The following is a 23,648-nucleotide window of genomic DNA, read 5'->3' on the forward strand; positions in this document are numbered from 1 at the left end:
AATCTTTGTTGCCTTTTAAAAGTTTTATTTACTCTGTGTCCACCCTCTCATATTTTTTTTTAACCCATTTCCCTCTTGCAATGTCACTAAGGAAGTCCCACTTATAAAATTCTGTTGGCATTTACAATTCTCATCATACTAGACCTCTTGGTATCATTTGCTACTGTTGACCATTTCCTCTTTTCAGGTATAGATTTCACTCTCCTAGTTTTCTCTTACCTCTCTGGATGCTATTTCTCCTTCACAGTAAGCCTCCAGTTCCAGACTTCTCAATGGGTTCCGTTCTTAGCCTTCTTCTCTAGCTAATATTTAATTTCTACATATCGTTATTAAGAAAAATTAACTATAGCTCCAGGACTACTTATGTGATTATACTTTACCAGTTTGTATTGCTTTGTCCACTACCAATAAAAATTACTGATAGTAGATCCTTCGAATCTCAAGTGTCCCATTTGCTACTTTTGCTATCAACAACATTATTGGGGCAATTGGCAAAATCTAAGTAATGCCTATAAATTGGATAGTAATTTTGAAAGTTATGTTAATTTCCTCACATAACCACAGCAAAATTATCAAAATTAGTTGATATGGGATGGGGTCTTATAATTCAGGTTTCTAAGTGATGTATTTGCTGCTGGCCCTGGAATCATACTTTGAGACCCACTGATGTAAGAGACTGACCTTTTTGTAGAAATAAAAAAACACTGAAGTATTTAGGCGTATAGGGCTATCATGTCCGCAGCTTGGTTTCAAACAGTAAAGAAATGAAGAAAAATGTTCATATATAGAGACCTAGAAAAGGATAACACCATTTGTAGTAAAATGTGAACATTTGGGGAATCCAAGTGAGACATGCAAATCCTGTTATTCTTGAAACTTTCTTGTAAGACTGAAATTGTCAAAGTAGAAAGTTAAAAAGAGATATATACTGGTTTGGATAATAAATATGGTCATCTTTCACTCAGATTTTACCATATACAGAATAATGATTCTCCAGTATGTATCTCCTGACCTACCTTACCTCTTAATTCCAGATTGGTCTATAGTATATATTACTGCCTACTCACTATCTTAATATGGATGTCTGTCAGGCACTTCAAATTTATATTTTTACTCTTTGCACAGTAAACAAACACACAAAACTCCTCTTGGCAGCATTCTACATCTACTATAATACCATTCATCAAACTGCTCAAGTCAAAAGCCTTGAAATCATCCTTAACTGTTCTTTCTCATATTTGCAGTATATATCATACATCTAATCACTCCTCACCTCTTCTACTACATCACCCTAATCCAAGCTATTATCATATCTTGCTTGGAGTACATTGAGAGCCTCCTAGCTAGCCTCTCTGCTTCCTCTGTAGTCAGTTTGCCATTCAGCACACAAAGAAATTTTTATAAAATACCAATCATGATGTCATTCTCCTGCTGGCGAGGCATTTCATCACAGAATTAAATCTGAAATATTGGCCTTGACACATTAGGTTCTTATGCAATCAGGCCCATGGCTACTTCTTCATTTCCTTCCATTTCAACCTTATTAACTAGCTTTACCCCAACTGGGTGTGTTAGGCAGAAGATGTCCTTGCCCTAATCTCTGGAGCCTATGAATATGTTACTTTACGTGGTAAAAGGGATTTCCAAATGTCATTAAATTAAGGATCTTGCAGTGGAAGAGATTGCCTGGATTGTCCAGGTGGGCCCAATATAATCACAGGGACCTTTATAAGTGAAAAAGAGACACAGGAAAGAGAGGAGATATGATGATGGAAATAGAGGTGACAGTCAAAGATTGAAGATGCTCTCCTGTTGGCTTTGAAGATGGAAGGGACCACAAACAGGTAGCATTCCAGAAGTCACAAATCTGAGTTTCACTGGGCTAAAATCATGGTGTTATCAGGGCTGCATTCCTTCTAGAGTCTCTAGAGAAGAACAGTTCCCCTTCCTTACCTTCTAGAGGGTACCAGCATTTCTTGGCTTGAGGCCTTTTCCTCTATCTTCAGAGCCAACAGCAGAGTATCTTCAAACCTCTCCCTGTCTCTCCTTCCTTTTTTCACTTCTAAGGATCTTTGTGATTACATTGGGCCCACCAGACAATCCAGGATAATTTTCCCATTTCAAAAGCCTTAATTTAATCACATCTGTAAAGTACCTTTTGTCATATAAGGTAACATCTTCATAAGTTCCTAGGATTTAAACAGTACACCTTTTGGAGTCCTTCATTCTGCCTACTGTATAACTGCATGAACTTATGTGAGGAACAAGTTTGAATTTCTTGTTCAGTTCTGGGTCCCATACTTTGAGATGTTACCAAACTCATACTCCTAGAATAACCAATATAGTCACCTCATTTATGGAACAGCTGAACAAACCATACAGATTTATCTAAGAGAAGCTTTAGTACTGAACCGATTAGGGCACTATGGGAACTGTATTTTCAAGTATTGGCAGGTGAGGGGGTTTGCTTAACTGACTACAGGACCCTAGTTAGCCAGAAATTATAACAATAAATTATGAATTTTCAGGAAACTGCTATGATTCTAAACTGGAAATAAAGAAAAGCATGTTTCAATCATTCTTTACAAATCAGAAGGCAGAATCATGTAGTGTCACTAGATCATCTATTGTTTCCTGGATATTTTTCCTGTTTCCAGTATATTTGGTTTAATTGCTTGGTTATGTTAAACACTCATCTGCAGATCTAAGGAATTATAATTTAAAAAAATCAACTATTATCTTGCTAGTCTCATGATGACTTGCAACATTCTTTAAAATGACGTAAATCAGAGAAGGAAAAAGGTCTTTAAGATCCACTGCTTCAAATCTTTCATTCCTAATAAAAAGTCGGTTTTAACTAAACGTTAACCTGAAAGGCTGTGAGGTAGGGAAGGCAAACAGCGATTATGCAATGGGGGAAAGGTTTAGATTTTTCTTGAAGCTTGCAAGGTCCTAAGTTAAAATGTAGTTAAATAACATTTCCGACCTCTTGACCAGCAAAACCAAGGAGTAGAGTAAGCCAAGCAGAATGTGTCGAGGGTAAGACTGGATTTTCAGGTGCAACATAGGGTTTGGTATCCCAGACCTCTATTTACTAGCCGTGTGGTATTGATTAAGTAACTCTATCTCACCTTTTCGGGGGATTTAGACAAGCGCTTTGGGGCATCAGCATTCCAATCAACAGCCGCTGTAGTAGTTAGGGTTTGGCCCTTATTTACGCACACTTTCGCAACTAGGAAACGTTAACATAAGTGTTCTTTAATAAATAACTCCAACCCCCAAACAACAGGTATAACGTATCGGTCTAGAAACCATCCACTAAACGTAACGGACTCTCTGCGAGACCGGAAGTGACTCTGCCCCTGACTAACATGGCGTCCAGGTAATTTCCGTTCTCCTCTCTCCAGTAATTGAGCTCGGCACTTTCTCGCGGTTTTACCAGACTGCGGGAGTTTAGCAAACTGTCTTCCAGGGTCCTCTGTGGGGGCGGGTTACGAAGGGGATTCTGCGCAGTGATTGGTTGCGGCACGATAGGAACGTGACTTCAGGTAGTTGGATAGTCCACGCCGGGCAGTGATTGGTTGTCGAGAGGCGGGGCGACTCGACCACGGAAGAAGTAGCCGCCGCGGTGCGGAGAGCCATGGGTCAGGCGGCCAAGGTGACAGGGTCCGGGGAGGGCATGGGTACGATAGCGACGGGGAGGGAAAGCGGTGGCCTTGCGAAGCTTGTCTGTAACTTCAGTAGATACGGGTTTAGGATCCTTCACGGAGGATGTGAACGTTGCCGCTGTGGAGCCCGGTGACCAACTCCGAAGGGCCGTCGAGGTTTTGTGCTGGTGCGGAGGGAGGGCAACACCAGTGCTTCTCCCTCTTTTTCTGGGGTGCCAAAGTATGTGTTTCCAAGCCATGCAAGGCTGCGCTTTGAGTTCTGCCCCTGTTTCATCCCCACACTGAACGTTTGTCTGAGGGACCACTTTTACATCCTTGAAAGGTGGACGAAACGCCAAATGCACTCCTGCGCCACAACCATCCGATGAGATGAGATGAAAAGTTCAGTCAGATAACCGGAAAGTACACTGAAGTCTGGGAACCAAGGAAGCCGAGGACCCTCAGAATCACTTGTCAAAAATTAACACCTGAGGAGACAGCAGAGTCCTGTGAGACCTGAGTGCTCGGAATGAGCTTGGGAAGTGATGGGCCCACCAGGCACTTCGCTGAAGACCTGGTCTCAGATTCATTTCTCATTAAAATGATAAAGGTTCCTGGCTGGGGCACACTTCTCAAGACTAGCCATTCCTAACCTTAAATAAGAGCGTGACCTGTTGGGGCCTGTCACTGTTGCTGCAGTATAAGCCTGGAAAGGTGTAGTGAGGAAAAGCACTACTTATGGTTGGTCAACAATAAGGAACAAACAAGCGGTGCTTCGTGTTTTAGTGAATTTAGTGTTCCTACTACATTTTAGTATATGTCACAGCACCAATAGAAACAATTTTAAAGAATTATTCAAATGATTTATTGCATATCCATTATAGCTATCAGTAATGCCTTCAAGCCAGCATTTAGCCCTGTACAGTGTCTAGGCATAGTGGATGTAAGATAAACAGACTATCTTTGCTTCGTAAAGAAATCTAGCAGATAGGAAGATTTCGAATGGAAAATACAGTGTATTTTGTGAGATTACTGGCATTTAACCTCTAGAGGGACGCAAAAAAATACATCTCATAGAAGTATAAGTTGAGTCCTGAAGTTTGATTAGAAATTTGCTAGGAGGGAAAAAAAAATTGATAGGTGAAGAGAGAAAAGAATATTCCAGAAAGAGGAAGTACTATATGGAAAGTTATTGAAGTGGGAAGTTGCTTGAAAAACTTTAATACAAAATAAATTAAATAGGATTCATTCCAAAAACACTTTTGGGAAGATCTACCATGTATAGAAGGTACTTATGGTAAGTGTGAAGAATACAAAAGTGACCAAGAAGTCTTTGAGGAAGTATGGGACCACAGCAAGTAAGCATTTGATTAACATACAGTGTCGGAGGTACCCAGTGCTGTGGTTGTCCCTCAGGAACATATAACCCAGACGTATAAAGGACAGGTAAGTAATGACTATCTAAAGAGCAACCCAGGGGTGCCTGGGCGGCTCATTTGGTTAGGCATTTGACTTTGGCTCAGGTCATTATTTCTTCGTTGGGGAGTTCAAGCCCTGCATGGGGCTCTCTGCTGTCAGCACCGAGCCCACTCTGGATCCTCTCTCTCTGTCTCTCAAAAACAAACATTAAAAAAATTTTAAGGGAACCTAGTTCTGAAAATTTCCCATATACTCTTAATATTAATCCATTATAAGAAAATTGAGACAAAGGCTGACTAACTTGTCCAAGCTTAAAATAAATGTCAGTGTCCTATTCCAACTGATCTGCCTGTAAAAAAAATCCACTTTCCACATATGCTACCTAAATTATCTAATATAAGCAAATGAGGAAGAGAACATAATGTGTAACTTAGTTTTCTTCCTTTTAATAAAAAAAATTTTAATATGAAATTTATTGTCAAATTGGATTCCATACAACACCCAGTGTTCATCCCAACGGGTGCCCTCCTCAATGCCTATCACCCACTTTTCCTTCCCTCCCACCCCCCATCAACCCTCTGTTTATTCTCAGTTTTTAGGATTCACATAAGAGTGAAAATATATGGTATCTGTCTTTCTCTGTATGACTGATTTCACTTAGCATAACACTCTCCAGTTCCATCCATGTTGCTACAAAGGGCCATATTTCATTCTTTGTTATTGCCAGGTAGTATTCCATTGTGTTTATAAACCACAATTTCTTTATCCATTCATCAGTTGATGGACATTTAGGCTTTTTCCACAATTTGGCTATTGTTGAGAGTGCTGCTATAAACATTGGGGTACAAGTGCCCCTATGCATCAGTACTCCTGTATCCCTTGGGTTAATTCCTAGCAGTGCTACTGCTGGGTCATAGGGTAGGTCTATTTTTAATTTTTTGAGGAGCCTCCACACTGTTTTCCAGAGTGGCTGCACCAGTTTGCATTCCCACCAACAGTGCAAGAGGGTTCCCATTTCTCCACATCCTCCCCAGCATCTATAGTCTCCTGATTTGTTCATTTTAGCCACTCTGACTGGCATGAGGTAATATCTCAGTGTGGTTTTGATTTGTATTTCCTTGATGAGTGACGTTGAGCATCTTTTCATGTGCCTGTTGGCCATCTGGATGTCTTCCTTAGAGAAGTGTATATTCATGTCTTCTACCCATTTCTTGACTGGATTATTTGTTTTTCAGGTGTGGAGTTTGGTGAGTTCTTAATAGATTTTGGAAACTAGCCCTTTGTCCGATATGTCATTTGCAAGTATCTTTTCCCATTCTGTCGTTTGCCTTTTAGTTTTGTTGATGGTTTCCTCTGCAGTGCAGAAGCTTTTTATCTTCATGAGATCCCAATAGTTCATTTTTGCTTTTAATTCCCTTGCCTTTGGAGATGTGTCGAGTAAGAAATTGCTGTGGCTGAGGTCAGAGAGGTTTTCTCCTGCTTTCTCCTCTAGAGTTTTGATGGTTTCCTGTCTCACATTCAGGTCCTTCATCCATTTTGAGTTTATTTTTGTGAATGGTGTAAGAAAGTGGTCTAGTTTCATTCTTCTGCATGTTGCTGTCCAGTTCTCCCAGCACCATTTGTTAAAGAGACTGTCTTTTTTCCATTGGGTATTCTTTCCTGCTTTGTCAAAGATTAGTTGGCCATACGTTTGTGGGTCCAATTCTGTAGTCTCTATTTATTCCATTGGTCTGTATGTCTGTTTTTGTGCCAGTACCATGCTGTCTTGATGATTACAGCTTTGTAGTAGAGGCTAAAGTGTGGGATTGTGATGCCTCCCTCTTTGGTCTTCTTCTTCAATATTTACTTTGGCTATTCAGGGCCTTTTGTGGTTCCATACAAATTTTAGGATTGCTTGTTCTAGCTTCGAGAAGAATGCTGGTGCAACTTTGATTGGGATTGCATTGAATGTGTAGATTGCTTTGGGTGGTATTGACATTTTAACAATATTTATTCTTCCAATCCATGAACACGGTGTTTTTCCATTTCTTTATATCTTCTTCAATTTCCTTCATCAGCTTTCTATAGTTTTCAGCATACAGGTCTTTTACATCTTTGGTTAGATTTATCCCTATATATTTCATGCTTCTTGGTGCAATTGTGAATGGAATCAGTTTATTTGTCTTTCTGTTGCTTCATTATTAGTGTATAAAAATGCAACTGATTTCTGTACATTAATTTTGTATCCTGTAATGTTGCTGAATTCATTATCAGTTCTAGCAGACTTTTGGTGGATTCTTTTGGGTTTTCTATGTATATTATCATGTCATCTGCAAAAAGTGAAAGCTTGACTTCATCTTTGCCAATTTTGATGCCTTTGATTTCCTTTTGTTGTCTGATTGCTGATGCTAGCACTTCAACACTATGTTAAACAACAGCGGTGAGAGTGGACATCCCTGTCCTCTTCCTGATCTCAGGGGGAAAGCTCTCAGTTTTTCCCCACTGAGGAGGATATTAGCTGTAGGCTTTTCATAAATGGCTTTTATGATGTTTAAATATGTTCCTTATATTCTGACTTTCTCGAGCGTTTTTATTAAGAAAGGATGCTGAATTTTGTCAAATGCTTTTTCTCCATCAATTGACAGGATCATATGGTTCTTTTCTTTTATTAATGTGGTGTATCACATTGAGTGATTTGCAAATATTGAACCAGCCCTGCAGCCCAGGAATGAATCCCACTGGATCATGGTGAATAATTCTTTTTTTATGCTGTTGAATTCTATTTGCTAGTATCTTACTGAGAATTTTTGCATCCACATTCGTCAGGGATATTGGCCTGTAGCTTTCTTTTTTTGCTGGGTCTCTGTCTGGTTTGGAATCAAAGTAATGGTGGCTTCATAGAATGAGTCTGGAAGTTTTCCTTCCCTTTCTATTTTTTGGAACAGCTTGGGAAGGATAGGTATTATTTCTGCTCTAAATGTCTGGTAGAATTCCCCAGGGAAGCCATCTGGTCCTGGACTATTTGTTGGGAGATTTTTGATAAGTGGTTCAATTTCTTCACTGGTTATGGGTCTGTTCAAGTTTTCTATTTCTTCCTGTTTGAGTTTTGGAAGTGGGTGGGTGCTTAGGAATTTTTCCCATTTCTTCCAGGTTGTCCAGTTTGTTGGCATATAATTTTTCATAGTATTCCTTGATAATTGCTTGTATTTCTGAGGGACTGGTTGTAATAATTCCATTTTCATTCATGATTTTATCTATTTGGGTCATCTCCTTTTTTCTTTTTGAGAAGCCTGGCTAGAGGTTTATCAATTTTGTTTATTTTTTCAAAAAACCAACTCTTGGTTTCATTGATCTGCTCTACAGTTTTTTTAGATTCCATATCGTTTATTTCTGCTCTGATCTTTATTATTTCTCTTCTTCTGGGTTTGGGGTGTCTTTGCTGTTCTGCTTCTATTTCCTTTAGGTGCGCTGTTAGATTTTGCATTTGGTATTTTTCTTGTTTCTTGAGATAGGCCTGAATTGCAATGTATTTTCCTCTCAGGATTGCCTTAGCTGCATCCCAAAGCGTTTGGATTGTTGTATTTTCATTTTCGTTTGTTTCCATATATTTTTGATCTTCTCTAATTGCCTGGTTGACCCACTCATTCTTTAGTAGGGTGTTCTTTAACCTCCATGCTTTTGGAGGTTTTCCAGTTTTTTTCCTGTGGTTGATTTCAAGCTTCATGGCACTGTGTTCTGAAAGCGTGCATGGTATGATCTCAATTCTTTTATACTTATGAAGGGCTGTTTTGTGACCCAGTATGTGATCTATCTTGGAGAATGTTCCATGTGCACTCGAGAAGAAAGTATATTCTGTTGCTTTTGGATGCAGAGTTCTAAATGTATCTGTCAAGTCCATCTGATCCAATGTATCATTCAGGGCCCTTGTTTCTTTATTGATCTTGTGTCTAGATGTTGTATCCATTGTTGTAAGTGGGGTATTAAAGTCCGCTGCAGTGACCACATTCTTATCAATAAGGTTGCTTATGTTTGTGATTAATCGTTTTATATATTTGGGGGCTCCCGTATTCAGCACATAGACATTTATAATTGTTAGCTCTTCCTGATGGATAGACCCTGTGATTGTTATATAATGCCCTTCTTCATCTCTTGTTTCAGCCTTTAACTTAAAGTCGAGTTTGTCTGATATAAGTATGGCTACTCCAGCTTTCTTTTGACTTCCAGTGGCATGATAAATAGTTCTCCATCCCCTCACTCTCAATCTAAAGGTGTCCTCAGGTCTAAAATGAGTCTCTTGTAGATAGCAAATAGATGGGTCTTGGTTTTTTGTTTTTTGTTTTGTTTTTTTTGTTGTTGTTGTTGTTTTTTACCCATTCTGATACCCTATGTCTTTTGGTTGGAGCATTTAGTCCATTTACATTCAGTGTTATTATTGAAAGGTACGGGGTTTAGAATCATTGTGATGTCTGTAGGTTTCATGCTTGTAGTGATGTCTCTGGTACTTTGTGGTCCTTGCAACATTTCACTCGCAGAATCCCCCTTAGGATCTCTTGTAGGGCTGGTTTAGTGATGATGAATTCCTTCAGTTATTGTTGTTTGGGAAAACCTTTATCTCTCCTTCTATTCTGAATGACAGACTTGCTGGATAAAGGAATGTTGACTGCATATTTTTTCTGTTCATCACATTGAAGATTTCCTGCCATTCCTTTCTGACCTGCCAAGTTTCACTACATAGGTCTGCTACTATTCTTATGTGTCTATCTGTGTAAGTTAGAGCATGTTCAACCCTAGCTGCTTTCAGAATTTTCTGTTTATCCTTGTATTTTGTCAGTTTCACTCTGATGGGTTGTGCGGAATATCGTTTCAAATTACATCTGGAGGGAGTTCTCTGTGCCTCTTGGATTTCAATGCCTTTTTCCTTCCCCAGGTCAAGGAAGTTCTCAGCTATGGCATATGTATGGTGTATTTGTTCAAGTACACTTTCAGCCCCTTTCTCTCTCTCTTCTTCTTCTTCTGGAATTACTATGATATGGATATTGTTCCATTTGATTGCATCACTTAGTTCTCTAATTCTCCCCTCATCCTCCTGGATTTTTTTGTCTCTCTTTTTCTCAGCCTCCTCTTTTTCTATAATTTTATCTTCTAATTCACCTATTCCCTCCTCTGCCTCTTCAATCCGTGCTATGGCTGCCTCCATTTTATTTTGCACCTCATTTATAGCATTTTTTACCTCCTCATGACTATTTGTTAGTCCCTTGATCTCTGTAGCAATAGATTCTCTGCTGTCCTCTATGTCTTTTTCAAGCCCAGCGATTAATTTTATTACTGTTATTCTAAATTCTTGTTCCGTTATATTGCTTAAATCTTTTTTGATCAATTCGTTAGTTGTCGCTGCTTCCTGGAGTTTCTTTTGAGGAGAATTCTTCCATTTCATCATTTTGGGTAGTCCCTGTCGTAGCTCCAAACTGCAGGGCACTTCTGTGCTCTCCGGAGTAACTTGTGTTGGTGGGCAGGGCTGCAGTCAGACCCGATGTCTGCCCCCAGCCCACCGCTGGGGCCACAGTCAGACTTGTGTGTACCTTATCTTCTCCTCTCCCAGAGGCAGGACTCACTGTGGAGTGGTGTGGCCCCTGTCTGGGCTTCTTGCGCACTGCCAGGCTTGTGGTGCTGCTTCGATGGTATCTGGCCAAGGGAGTTTTAGCCGGGGTGGATCCGCAACGTGCACAGGGGTGGGAGGGGTAGGCTTAGCTAGCTTTGCCTTTGGTGGTCTCCTGTGGGAGGGGCCCTGCAGCACCGGAGTGATGGATCCACAGAAGCACAACATTGGGCATTTGCAGGGTGCAAGCAAGTGTGGTGACAGGAACTGGTTCCCTTTGGAATATCAGCTGGGGTATGGGAGTATTGATGACATTTTCTTTTCCTTACACTAGTTCCTTTAAGTTTTCATTTAAAGTCCAGTTAACATACAATATAATATTAGGTATAGTTATACAGGTAATACCTGTAATACAGGTATTACAACACCTGGTGCTCATCATCAGTGCCCTCCTGAATCCCCCTCACCTACATAGTCCATCCCCCTGCACCACCACCTCCCCACTGGTAACCATCAGTTTGTCCTGTATAGTTTAGGGTCTGTTTCTTGGTTTGCTTCTCTCCGTTTCTTTTTTCCCTTTGCTCATTTATTTTGTTTCTTAAATTCCACCCATGGGTGAAATCATATGGTATTTGTCTTTCTCTGACTGACTTATTTCACTTAGCATAATACTCTCAAGTTCCATCCATGTCATTGCAAATGGTAAGATTTCATTCTTTTTGATGGCTGAGTAGTATTCCATTTTGTATATATATTTACCACATCTTCTTTATCCATTCATCACTTGATGGACACTTGAACTGTTTCCATAATTTTGCTGTTGTAAATAATGCTACTATAAACATCAGGATGCATATAACCCTTTAAATTAGTATTTTCATATTCTCTGAGTAAATACCTAGTAGTGCAATTGCTGGGTCATGGGGCAGTTCTATTTTTAACTTTCTGAGAAACCTCCATAAAGTTCTCAAGAGTAGTTGCACCGGTTTGCATTCCCACAACACTGCAAGAGGGTTCCCCTTTCACCACATCCTCGCCAATACCTGTTATTTCTTGTGTTTTTGAGTTGAGCCATTCTGACAGATGTGAGGGCATATCTCGTTGTGGTTTTGATTTGTATTTCCCTGATGATGAGTGACGTTAAGTGCCTTCATTTGTCTGTTAGTGATCTGTATGCCTTTTGGAAATGTCTATTTATGTCTTCTGCCCCTTTTTAATTGGATTATTCATCTTTTGAGTATTGAGTTTTATAAGTTCTTTGTATGTTTTAGATATTAACCCTTTATCAGATATGTCATTTGCAAATATCTTCTCCCATCCTGGAGGTTGCCTTTTAGTTTTGTGGATGACTTCCTTTGCTGTGCAGAAGCCTTTTATTTTGATGTAGTCCCAATAGTTTATTTTTGCTTTTGTTTCCCTTGCCTAATAGACATACCTAGTTTGAAGTTGCAATGGACAATGTCAAATAGGATTTTTATGGTTTCATATCTAACATTTAAGTCTTTAATCTATTTTGAATTTATTTTTGTGTATACTAGTTCTTAAATTAGGGACACTGGCTTTTGTATTAATGACATTACTTTCTTTTTTCCCTAAATAGCATGTAAAATTTACTTAACTTTACATTTCCTTCAATCCCATGCAACTTGTCTTCCACCATTCTTGTAATATTAAACTGCCTAGGTTTCTATGATACTCGATTACCTTTAAAGTCCATATTTCTACAAACAATCTTTTCAAGGCAGTCTCAGCTTTTACTGTCACAACTTCAAAATTCTTTCAGACTCTACACATCTCGATTTCAAAGCCACTTCCATATTTTTAGGTACTTGTTATAGTGGTACCCGATTTCCCAGTATTAAAATCTGTTTTAGTTTCCTATGGCTAGGTGGCTTAAGGCAACAGAAGTGTATTGTCTCATAGTTCTGGAGGCTAGAAATGAAATGAAATGAAAATGAGAATGTAAAGAAATGAAAGTGCCAGGAGAGCCATACTCCCTCTGAAACTGGGTAGAGTCTCCCCAGCTTCTGATGGTGGCTGTCAATCTTTGATGTTCGTTGGCTTGTTGGCTTGCTCTTACCTCACTCTAATGTTTGTCTCCATCTTCATATGGCAGTCTGTGTGTGTCTCTGTGTTCACATGGCATTTTCCTCTTAAGGATACCAGTTATATTGTATCCATTAAAGTGGAGTCCACTTTAATGACCTCATCTTAATTATATCTTTAATGACCCTATTTCCAAATAAAGTCACATTTACAAGTACTAGGGACTAGGACTTCAACATGTCCTTTGGGGGAAGCACAATTCGTGCTATAACAGTATGGGTATATCACATTTTATTTACCTATTCATGAATTGATAGAAAATTGGGTTGTTTCTACTTTTTTGACTATTGTGAATAATGGTACTGTAATCGTTCATGTATAAGTTTTTATGTAAGGGTATGTTTTCATTTCTCTTGGATATATACCTAAGCATGGAATTGCTGGAAAATGTGGTAACTTTATGTTCAACTTTTTGAGCAGCTGCCCAACTATTTTCCAGACAGCTGCACCATTTTACATTCGTACCAACAATGTATGAGTTCTAATTTTTGCACATTCTTGCAATGCTTGTTACTGATTTTCTTTTTCGTTAATAGCCATTCTGCTGGGGTTAAGTGTATTTCACTGAGATTTACATTTATATTTCCCAGATGCCAGATTATGTTAAGCATCTTTTCATGGTCTTAATGACCATTTGTCTATCTTTAGAGAAATGTCTGTTCATATCCTTTGTCTGTGTTTTTATTGTTGAGTTGTGAAAGTTCTTTTTATGTTCTAGATACTGTCCCCTTACCAGATATATGGTTGGTAAATATTTTCCTCCAATGTGTGCTTGTCTTTAACTCTTTTTTGATAAAGTCCTTTCACTTTCTCTTTTAAAAAAATTTTTTTTTTTTAGTTTTTATAAAGGTGATCAATGTGAAAAGTTTAAGAAGTCAAATAGTGTTACACAGAAACTAATAGATGTCTCCTTCCTTCTACATACTCCCAATTCCTGCTCCCCAGAGATAAGTGCTTTTAGTCATTTTAGCTATTTTCATATTTACCTCCTTGTTTCTAAATAACATGTTTAAACTGCTATTCATTGGGTTTTTTTCTCTTTGAGGATAATTATTTACTGACTTTTAACAATGGAAGTTAAGGACCAAGCTAAGCTCCCTCCTTATACCTTAGTCTTCTTGTTATATAAATTTTGGTGTATCAGTTTTCATTTCTGATATTACTATGAGTGTATAAAATTGTCCACAGTTGAGTCCTCTAATATATGATTACATTGCCTTTCTTTTCTAATTCTTTGTTTTTCTTGAAATTAATAATTTTGTTTTTATTATCATTGGTTAGTTTCCTACTTATCTTTCCAAAATTCAGTTTGATTTTTTTTCCTAGGAACATCTTTTGTAGAGCAGTTCAACCTTGGCTGTAGTCTAGACTCTTTTCCAGGGTGGGCACACAAATGCTGACATGTATTTGTCCTCCACCATCATCTCTGTGTTGGATCACCTGTCTCACTGGTTCCCATGTTTTTTCTTTTGTAGTTCATCGCCTTGTGAAGCATTTGCATTTTTGAAAATGTCTGTTTGCCTTTGTAGTTAGGTGATAGTTTAGCTATGTATGGTATTTTGAGCTGGACATTTTTTTTTTTTTTCAAAGCTTGAAAATCTTAAACCATTGTCTTCTCATAATGATGTTATTTAGAAGTCAAGTGCCAGTCTGATTTTCTGTTTTTTGTATGTGAGTTGTTTTTTATCTTTGAGATTTTCCTTTTTTTTTTTTTTTTAGCATTGTGCTGAACTTATATCATGATGTCCTATCGTATGGGTTTTGTGTTGGGTACTTGGTGAAACTTTATCAATCTAGTATCTCAAGTGACTTAGTTGGTGATATTTTCTTAATTTTCTCCCCCTTTTAGTTTCCTTTGTCTGTTTTCTCTCTTCCTTCTTGTTGGAAATCCTATTAATGTAATTGTTGGTTCATCTAGATTATGCTCTTAATTTTCTTTCTTTTCTCCCCTTAGTTTCTACCTCTGAATTTTTATTCTACTTCTCAACTGTTTTTCTCAACTTAATATTTGCTATCACTCATTTGCTATCTGAGAGCTTTTGGGAATTTTCTGAATGTTTCTTTGTTAATTTACTATAATTTCTTTTTATTGTTACAACGTCTTTGCAGTCACTTTGTTTCTGAGTAAGTTCATTGTGCTGGTTTGGTTTTTGTTTTGTTTTATTTATTTATTTATTATTTGTTTATTATTTATTTATTTATTTTATTTATTTATTTTTTGCTACATGTTTCTTGTTTCTGTTTTGGTGTCTGTCTTTGATGTTTGGTAAATATATGTAAATATTTAAAACCATTCCTAGCACACAGGATATACTCAGTAAATAAATATTAGGTATTTTGTCTAGTGAATAAACTAGAGGAAAGGAGGGAATGGGGGCAGAGTGACAAATCTGTGTTAAGTAGTCTAAGCTAAATGATCACCCAACTACAGAGGCAGGTAGACATTTTCAAAAATGCAAATGCTCTACCACAAGAGGATGAACTTGAATAATGTTCAGGGATGGAGAATATCGAAAACATTAGAGAGACATTCCTAAGGTTTCCACATGAAAAGTAATGTAGACTTAAAGAATCACCTAAAGATTTCAAGCTTGAGAAATTCAGTGTCTCCTATTCTCTGAAATTAAGAAGACAGGAGAAAAAGCAATATTGGGGCAACAGGATTGAGTATGTTTTTGGATTTGAGAAGTGCAAAGTAGACTTAGTTTAACACTAAAGACTCTACATAGTCTGTCTTCTACCCAAATGTCAGGCTTTGTTCTCTATTTCTTTAACATAGCCTTAGAATATTCATTAGTCTCAGTATTCTGCTTCTCTTTTGGGAAATCACAATCACACTTTGTTAAATTATCTGTAACATCTTGCTTCTTGGTCTCTTAAGATATATACCAGGTTCATGAGTTTGTGTATGTGTGTGTAAAACTTTAAGAACAGATGAAGTCCTCAATATGTTAAGAAAAGTGAGAGTACAAACCAGACTGACAAAGTTTGTTAGTAGTTGATAGTATACTGGTTTTGACAGGGGGATTATTAACTTTTTGACCATCCCTTGTTTTTTCCAAGAACTTGGTATTATTTTTTAAATAAAGCTATTTTTTTTTTATTTAAAGATAAATAATGAAGGGAAAGTTATTTTGGCAAACCCTCATTTTCACCAGCTACTTTGAAATATAGGGGCGCCTGGGTGGCTCAGTCAGTTAAGCGTCTGACTTCAGCTCAGGTCATGATCTCGTAGTCTTTGAGTTCGAGCCCCACGTTGGGCTCTGTGCTGACAGCTCAGAGCCTGGAGCCTGCTTCAAAGTCTGTCTCCCTCTCTCTCTGCCCTTCCCCTGCTCCTGCTCTGTCTCCCTCTGTCTCAAAAATAAATAAAAACATTTTTAAAAAATTAAAGAAAAATAGTCTAAGTAACAAACAGGAAAGAAATGCTGTTGAATCCTTGTAATTATATAAAATGTGAATTTTTTTTCTTTTGAGATCTGAATTCTAATTTTTTTTTCTTTTACAGGTTTTACAGCTCTTTAAAACATTACATAGGACCAGACAACAGGTTTTTAAAAATGATACCAGAGCGTTAGAAGGTAGGTTTACTTTTTGCTCCTTTGGAGTAAGTGCATTCTTCACATGGCTACTAATATATCCAAGAAAACTTGTATGGTCAAGACCCGTCTTAGAGAGTGATCTTCACTATCTCTCCCCTAATGTTGTTATGTTTTGTAAAGATTAGTTTACATTACACTTCTTTGAGGCGTATCTTCTTAAAAAATTTTTAAAGATCAAGTTCTTACAAAAAATCAGAATTTCAATGTGATCCTTTGTTTGCTTTATGTTCGAGCCATTAAACTTACTCCTCTATTATATAATCCCATTTTCACACTCTTGGACCAGATACTACCATATAGTTAATGCCTTGTTTCATGCTCAAAGTGATAGTAGTGCTGAAAGAGAACCTATCCCAAACTATTATAATTTAGTATTTCACTGTTTTAAGTGGCTTCTTATCTGGAAATCAGAGCTCTAAAGCTTAGTTTCTATGTTGGTCATGTTCAGTATCTATCTTAATATATTTCTAAAACTCTTTGAGAGGGCACTTAGATAGTGTCCTCACTTTTCCCCAGGAATTCAAGTTTTTGTAATTCACCAAAAATAATTTCTTGAATATTAAAGTGTATACTTCATTTTGTATATACTTTACCAAATTCATTTAATCCTACATCCCTGTGAGTTACTATTATAATTTCTGTTTTCTTCAGATGACAAAATTGACAAAATGTGAAAGAATTTCTCCCACATCGTATTTAGTGAGAGGTACAATTAGAATTTAGCCTAAGCAGTTTGGGTGCAAAGCCCAAATCTTCACCGTCTTACATATCGAAATATATCAAGCAGCTTTTCTGGCTATTCTCCATCAGCAGCATATTTTTGTTACTTTAAGTGTTTTCAAGTGACATAAGAACAGTTAGCCTTACATAATTACTAAGCACTTTACATGGGTTGCTCTATTCAATGTTCACAGCATCAATAAGGCAGTTGTTAGATTAGACTAAATTGTGCTATAATAATGCCAAGTGTCAGTGGTGTACATGAACAAAAGGTTTATCACTCACTTTACATGTTAGCCAAGACACTTATATATATATTTTGTTCCTATGTCTTTGTCTGTGTGTGTGTGTGTGGTTTAACATGCTTGTATATATTGGGTTTTGCCATTTTAAAGCATTTTAATTGTAATTTTTAGATTTATGAAAAAAAGCATTAAATGGGATTTATTAGAATCTAGTAGCTGGAGGTACACAAGTGAAACTGGAAGTAAAAAGCAGAAAACAAAAACATTAGAGCCTTAAGAATGTATTCAGTTTAATTAGAAATTTGCCAGCCTGTCAAAAGCTCTCCAAGACACTTGTTTAATAAATATCTTGGTTTTTTTATCATTTGTTTTACATGAGGCAAAACTATCTCGACTACTAGAGAAGTAGTCATTCATAATGAATAACCTATAAATTCTTGGGGCAGGAATTATAAATTAGAAAAGAAATAATTGTATATATATTTTTCTTTCTCTAGCAGCCAGAATAAAGATAAATGAAGAATTCAAAAGTAATAAAAGTGAAACTTCTCCCAAGAAAATAGAAGAGGTACAGTAATTGCGTCTTTCATTTATGACAAAGCCTTTATACATTTTCTTAGCCACTAGAGAAAATGATGAAAATAGAGGGGTTATATGAAATAAAAATTATTACTTGATAGTTAAAGGCATCACAACTATGTCTATAGTTTACTTGTTTGGTATGGCTCACCTCTTCACGCTCATCTGCCTACACCCCTAAGACAGCAAGTTTCTGGCTGAAAAGAACATGGATGTAGCTATGGTCAGAGCAAGAGCAGCTGAACCAATCCAGAAACCCACAGAAATTCTATCTTCACCTAAGGCGAGTGACTGAAACTAAGGAGAATAAATATTAAAACTGCAGATAGAACTTCTCTATTCATTTAGCTCAACTAGAGGCTTTTTTTTTTTTTAATTCCTGTCTTGGCAGTGAAAGTTAATCAGCCAGTTTGTGAACTCTTCTTGTTTTGCCTTTTAGTCACTTGTTCTAGTTGAAGACAGTCCGTCTACTGACACTAATCTATGGACTTCCTAATACTCCCAGTACATATTCATTTTAAAAAATGCACAATGATTTGTTTATTGTTTAAACTCATATTGCATATACATACATATTGTCTCTGTTTTTAACTTCCCAAGTATTTCTTTATCTCATTTTGTATAAATGTAGGGAAAGAACCCTTAGGAAGAAAACAAAAAAATGGAAAATTATTTGCAGGGCAGTTATAATTCCAAGAATTGGTTTGGTTTAATAAAATCTACCTGTTAACTTTTTTTTTTTTTTTTTTACTTAAAATGCATTTATTTTCAGTAGAGAAAAATACTATTTTTAGAATAGTAAATATCTATAATGATCAAATTAATGAGACAAAATTAGGTAGCTTGAGTATTTCTATCCCTGTAATATAAAGGGAAATATTTCACTTAGCCATTTGATAGGGCAAACAGGGACTTTGTAATTTTTTTCATGGCAGAAGTTAAGATGACATCATAAGTGATGACTTGAAGAGAGGGTAATGGATGTATACAAAAGTTTGTACCATTTGCTATTCAGTAGACTGATTACTAAGAATGTGATAATTGTTTTTTAATTTTGAAATCATGGTAAAAAAATTTTAAATTGAAGTTTGTTTATGTCAACTGGGAGATGAACTACAGTCTTCTAAATTTATTTTACTTGTGAAGCACCAATTTAGCATTAAGCAGTATAGAAATTAGATATTTGTTATATACAAATATATATTTTGTATGTTTTGTAATTCTGCATCTGTTAAATATTTAGTTGTTCTTAGATTATCACATTGTTGTGTATTAGAGCATTAATGAAATCTTGATGCCAAAAGGAATTTTATGCATCCTTTACACCAGCAGTTCTCAACTCTTTGATCTCAAGACCCTTTTACTTTCTTAAAAGTTGAGGACCCCAAAGTGCTGTTCATGTGGTGTCTCTTTCACTATTTACCATAATAGAAATTAAAACTGAGAAATTTTTGAAATATATATTTATTGTCTAAAAATAAGCTCATTACACATTAACAGATATACTGTTTATGGAAAATAACCATATTTTCAAAAAATTTAGTGAGAATATTGTTTTATATTTTGCAAATCTCTTTAAAGTCTGGCTTAATAGCAGTCAGCTAAATTCTCATATCTGCTTCCTCATTCAGTCCGGTGCAGTGTTTTTTAGGTTGAAATATATGAAGGGGCACCTGGGTGGCTCAGTCAGTTAAGCATCGGACTTCAGCTCACCTCATGATCTCACAGTTTGTGAGTTTAAGCCTCACATCGGACTCTTTGCTGTCAGCACAGAGCCTGCTTCAGATCTTCTGTCTCCCTCTCTCTCTGCCCCTCCCCTGTGCTCATGCTCTCTCTCTCTCAAAAATGAATAAACATAAAAAGAAATATATGAAGAAAATTCAGCCTTACACAGATGTGTAGTTGGAAAGGTGTCAGAGTACAGAGTAACGTTTTCAAATAAATTGAATATTCTTTGATACTACACCTCAACAGTTTGTAAATTTCTTTAAAGGTTAGTTGCACTGTGGAACTCTGTTACCTGTTAGACCAATGGGTGGAGAGAAGTAGGTAGATAAGTAGATGCTTTTTTTTTTTTTTTTTTTGGCTCCTGGATTTGTACGGACCACCTCTTGCTCATCCTCTCTGATATCCCCATATCCCTGTTCCTCATCTAACTTTGTTTCCAGCATTAGACCTATGATTCAACTCAGTTTATGCACCTCCAGTAGATGAGAACACCCATATTTTTCCTTTCTCTTGCCAGGTCCCTTCTCAGGTTTTTGAGAGGTGAGTGTTTGCTCTAACACATCCTTCTCCGTATCCGTTAATGGCAGCTCCCTCCTTTTAATGCTCAGACCAAAAACCTTGGTCAACCTCTTTCTTGATTGCTTTCTTTCACGCTTATATCCAACCTGTCAGCCACTTTTGTTGGCTTAACCTTCAAAATACATCCAGAATTTTACCACTTCTCGTTCTCCCCATCATTACCTCCTAGTTCAAGCCACCATCATCTCTCACTGGATTATTACAAAAGCCTCCTAGTAGGTATCCCTGCTTTCACCCTAACTCCCTAGAGCCTATTCCTCAACACTTTTAAAAGAAGATTGTTTTATTTTTATTTATTTTTATTTTATTTTATTTTTTTTATTAAGTAGACTTCACACCCAGTGTAGAGCCCAACATGGGGCTGGAATTCATGACCCTGAGATCAAGACCTGAGCTGAGATCAGAGTCGGATACTTAACTAACTGAACTACTCAGGTGCCCCAGATTGAGCCTTTTAAAATATATAAAGGTGTATCTCATCACTCTTGTACTCAAAAACCCTCATAGCTTCTCATCCCAAAGTAAAAACTAAAGTCCTTACCATGGCCTGTAAGACTGTATCATCTGACTCCTGTTAACTCCCCACTTCAGCTCACCCTCTCTCTCCTACTCTTCCAGTCTCAGTGTGTTCTTTGAGAGCACTGGAATTCACCAAGAACTTTCCTGTCTTAAGGCATTTATGCTTTTGCTTCTTCCTAGGATATTCTTCTCCAGCGTGGCCTCAAGTCTTGATTTAGTAGACCACTATATTTAATATGTCTTTCTCTTGGAATGGATCTTTTACCCATGCATGATTTTGTAACATCATGCACCATTGACTTGGAAAATACAGGTTCACTAAGTAATGCATACCTTCCAAATGTTGACATAGTTCAGTATGTAATGTTTTAAAATTATATTTATTAATGTTAATATCCATCTCATAAGTAAAATTTCTAAGTATTGGGAAACTATCAAGCTCATGGTGGCAGATACAATTTCCCTAGAATTCTAATTTGTTCTTGAAAATTTGAATTTTGTCATTGTCAGCAAATAAAATAGAGTCCACTTACTCATTTTCAAGAAAATGTTTTCCAAATACCCAAGTCTGAATAATCATAGTTTGTCTGTCTGTGGTTCATTCAGGTCAAAATGGTAGTCCATGGAGAAAACTCTACTTTTGCTATAACTCAAACAATGCAGAAAGCTCTAGTGTCATGAAAATCATTTTGACTTCATGGTATCTGAAAGACTTTCAAGGTACCTTAAGGGTCCACGACTTTACAAATCATTGTTCTAGTCCATTTCTTCATTTTGCTTATGATAAATTCTGAAACTCAGAGTAGGTTATTAACTCAAGGCCTAATACTTAATGATAGAGCCAGATTTGGAATCCAAGTATTCTGACTTCTAATTCAGTATCATTTCTAGTTTTATAGTACATCCAACTCTATAAAAGAAAGACTCAGCCGTCTCCTGAAGAACACAGCATTTACTCTTTTATTTAAGTTTATTTATTTTGAGAGCAAGAGAGGGTGAGAGAGAATCCCACACAGGCTCTGCAGAGCAGAGCCTGATGCCAGGCTCAATCCCATGAACTGTAAGATCATGACCTGAGCTGAAATCAAAAGTTGGATGCTTAACAGACTAAGCCGCCCAGGCACCCCAAAAACAGCTTTTTTATTTAAAAAAAATTTTTTTTTAACATTTATTTATTTTTGAGACAGAGAGAGATAGAGCATGAATGGGGGAGGGGCAGAGAGAGAGGGAGACACAGAATCGGAAGCAGGCTCCAGGCTCTGAGCCATCAGCCCAGAGCCTGACGCAGGGCTCGAACTCATGGACTGCGTGATCGTGACCTGAGCTGAAGTCGGACGCTCAACCGACTGAGCCACCCAGGCGCCCCAAAACAGCTTTTTTAAAAAAAATTTATTTTAATTTTATTTTAGAGAGAAAGCAGGGGAGAGGGGCAGAGGGGAATAGAGAAAATTAAGCAGGCTCCACACTGTTAGTGGAGCCTGATGTGGCTCAGTCTCATGACCATGTGATCATGACGTAAGCCGAAATGAAGAGCCAAGGGCTCAACCAACTGAGCCACCGAGGTGCCCCCCAAAACAGCATTTTTAACATATAAAATACACATTCAAGAAAAAATAATCTATTTTGGAACAAAATTTGGAATGGATGGATAAAAGTTCAAAGTACACACATGTCTATATTCTCTACGCTTGGAATAGTTTTAAAAAGTTAAAGGCAGTATTACCTAAAAACAACTAAACAGTATACCTACAGTTTTCAAAATCATTGCATTCTATATGGACCATTGGAAAAAAAAAACACCCAGAGAATTTATTATGTTTGGTTTTCTTAACAGCTAATAAAAATAGGTTCCGACGTTGAATTGTTACTCAGAACATCTGTTGTACAAGGTATTCATACAGACCACAATACATTGAGTAAGTAAAATTAAAAATATTTTCTGACTTCTATGTGTTTTAAACTATTGAGCAGTTGCAGTGCTTTTAATGCTTAATAATAAAGCAACTTGATTTTGCCAGACAATGTGGTATATCCTGTATACATTTGTTTTTTATAAATTTTGTTTTCTTTTTAATTTTTTTAAATTTTTTTTTCATGTTTATTATTATTATTATTATTATTTTGAGAGAGAGAAAGAGAGACAGAGTGTGAGTGAGGTAGGGGCAGAAAGAGAGGGAGAGACAGAATCCAAAGCAGGCTCCAGGTTCCAAGCTGTCAGCCCATGTCAGAGCCTGACATGGGGCTCGAATTCACAAACCACGAGATCATGACCTGAGCCGAAGTCGGAAGCTTACGAACTGAGCCACCCAGGTGCTCCTATCCTGTATATATTTGTAAGGCTACCATTTAAAATGCCAGATTATGAAACTTTATTTTACCAGATTTTTTTTTCTTTTTCTTTTTTAAATTTATTTTTTCTGTTTAATCTTAACTACTGGTTATATTATAGAACTATAGTTACAAAAACAGTATGACTATTTTTTCATCATATTTATTTGATGTTCTTAACAATTGTATTATCAGTTAAAACCTACTTAGACTGTTTATCTTTTATTCTTTGGTTAGAGTTATTTTAATTTAGAAGAGTTGGTATTATAGAAAATGGAAATACAGTTGAGGATCCTCCATTATACTTCCAGATACCTCATAGGGCTTCAGCAGAATTTTCATTTCACATTATATTTTGTTCTCATTCCCTAAAATATCTTTGAGGACGACGACAACAACAACAACAACAACAACAAAAGATGACATTCAAATTTTTGAAAATGTTTTCTTTTTCTTTAATTGAAAAAAAAAAAGGGAGAGGGGCAGAGCAGGGAAGAGAGAGAGTATCTTAAGCAAGCTCCACACTCAGTGTGGAGCCAAACACAGGTCTTGCTCCCTTGGCCTTGGGATCATGACCTGAGCCAAAATCAAGAGTCAGATCCTA

General features: G+C 37.0%; 1 protein-coding gene across 3 annotated transcripts in view; it reads left to right on the plus strand.

Moving 5' to 3' along the window:
- LYRM7 (LYR motif containing 7) overlaps positions 1-23,648 on the plus strand; it is a 222,989-nt gene that overhangs the window by 188,466 nt on the left and 10,875 nt on the right. For 2 of the 3 annotated variants that reach the window (XM_032592779.1, XM_032592783.1), the window contains exons 3-5: positions 16,253-16,325; positions 17,809-17,879; positions 22,551-22,632. In XM_032592779.1, coding sequence (XP_032448670.1) covers positions 16,253-16,325; positions 17,809-17,879; positions 22,551-22,632 — 226 coding nt within the window. Of the gene's footprint in view, positions 1-3,454; positions 3,659-16,252; positions 16,326-17,808; positions 17,880-22,550; positions 22,633-23,648 lie in introns of those variants that run through there. The other variant, XM_030317479.1, reaches the window with a different exon arrangement.

This window comes from Lynx canadensis, chromosome A1, assembly GCF_007474595.2.
Source record: "Lynx canadensis isolate LIC74 chromosome A1, mLynCan4.pri.v2, whole genome shotgun sequence".
Taxonomy (NCBI): Eukaryota; Metazoa; Chordata; class Mammalia; order Carnivora; family Felidae; genus Lynx; species Lynx canadensis.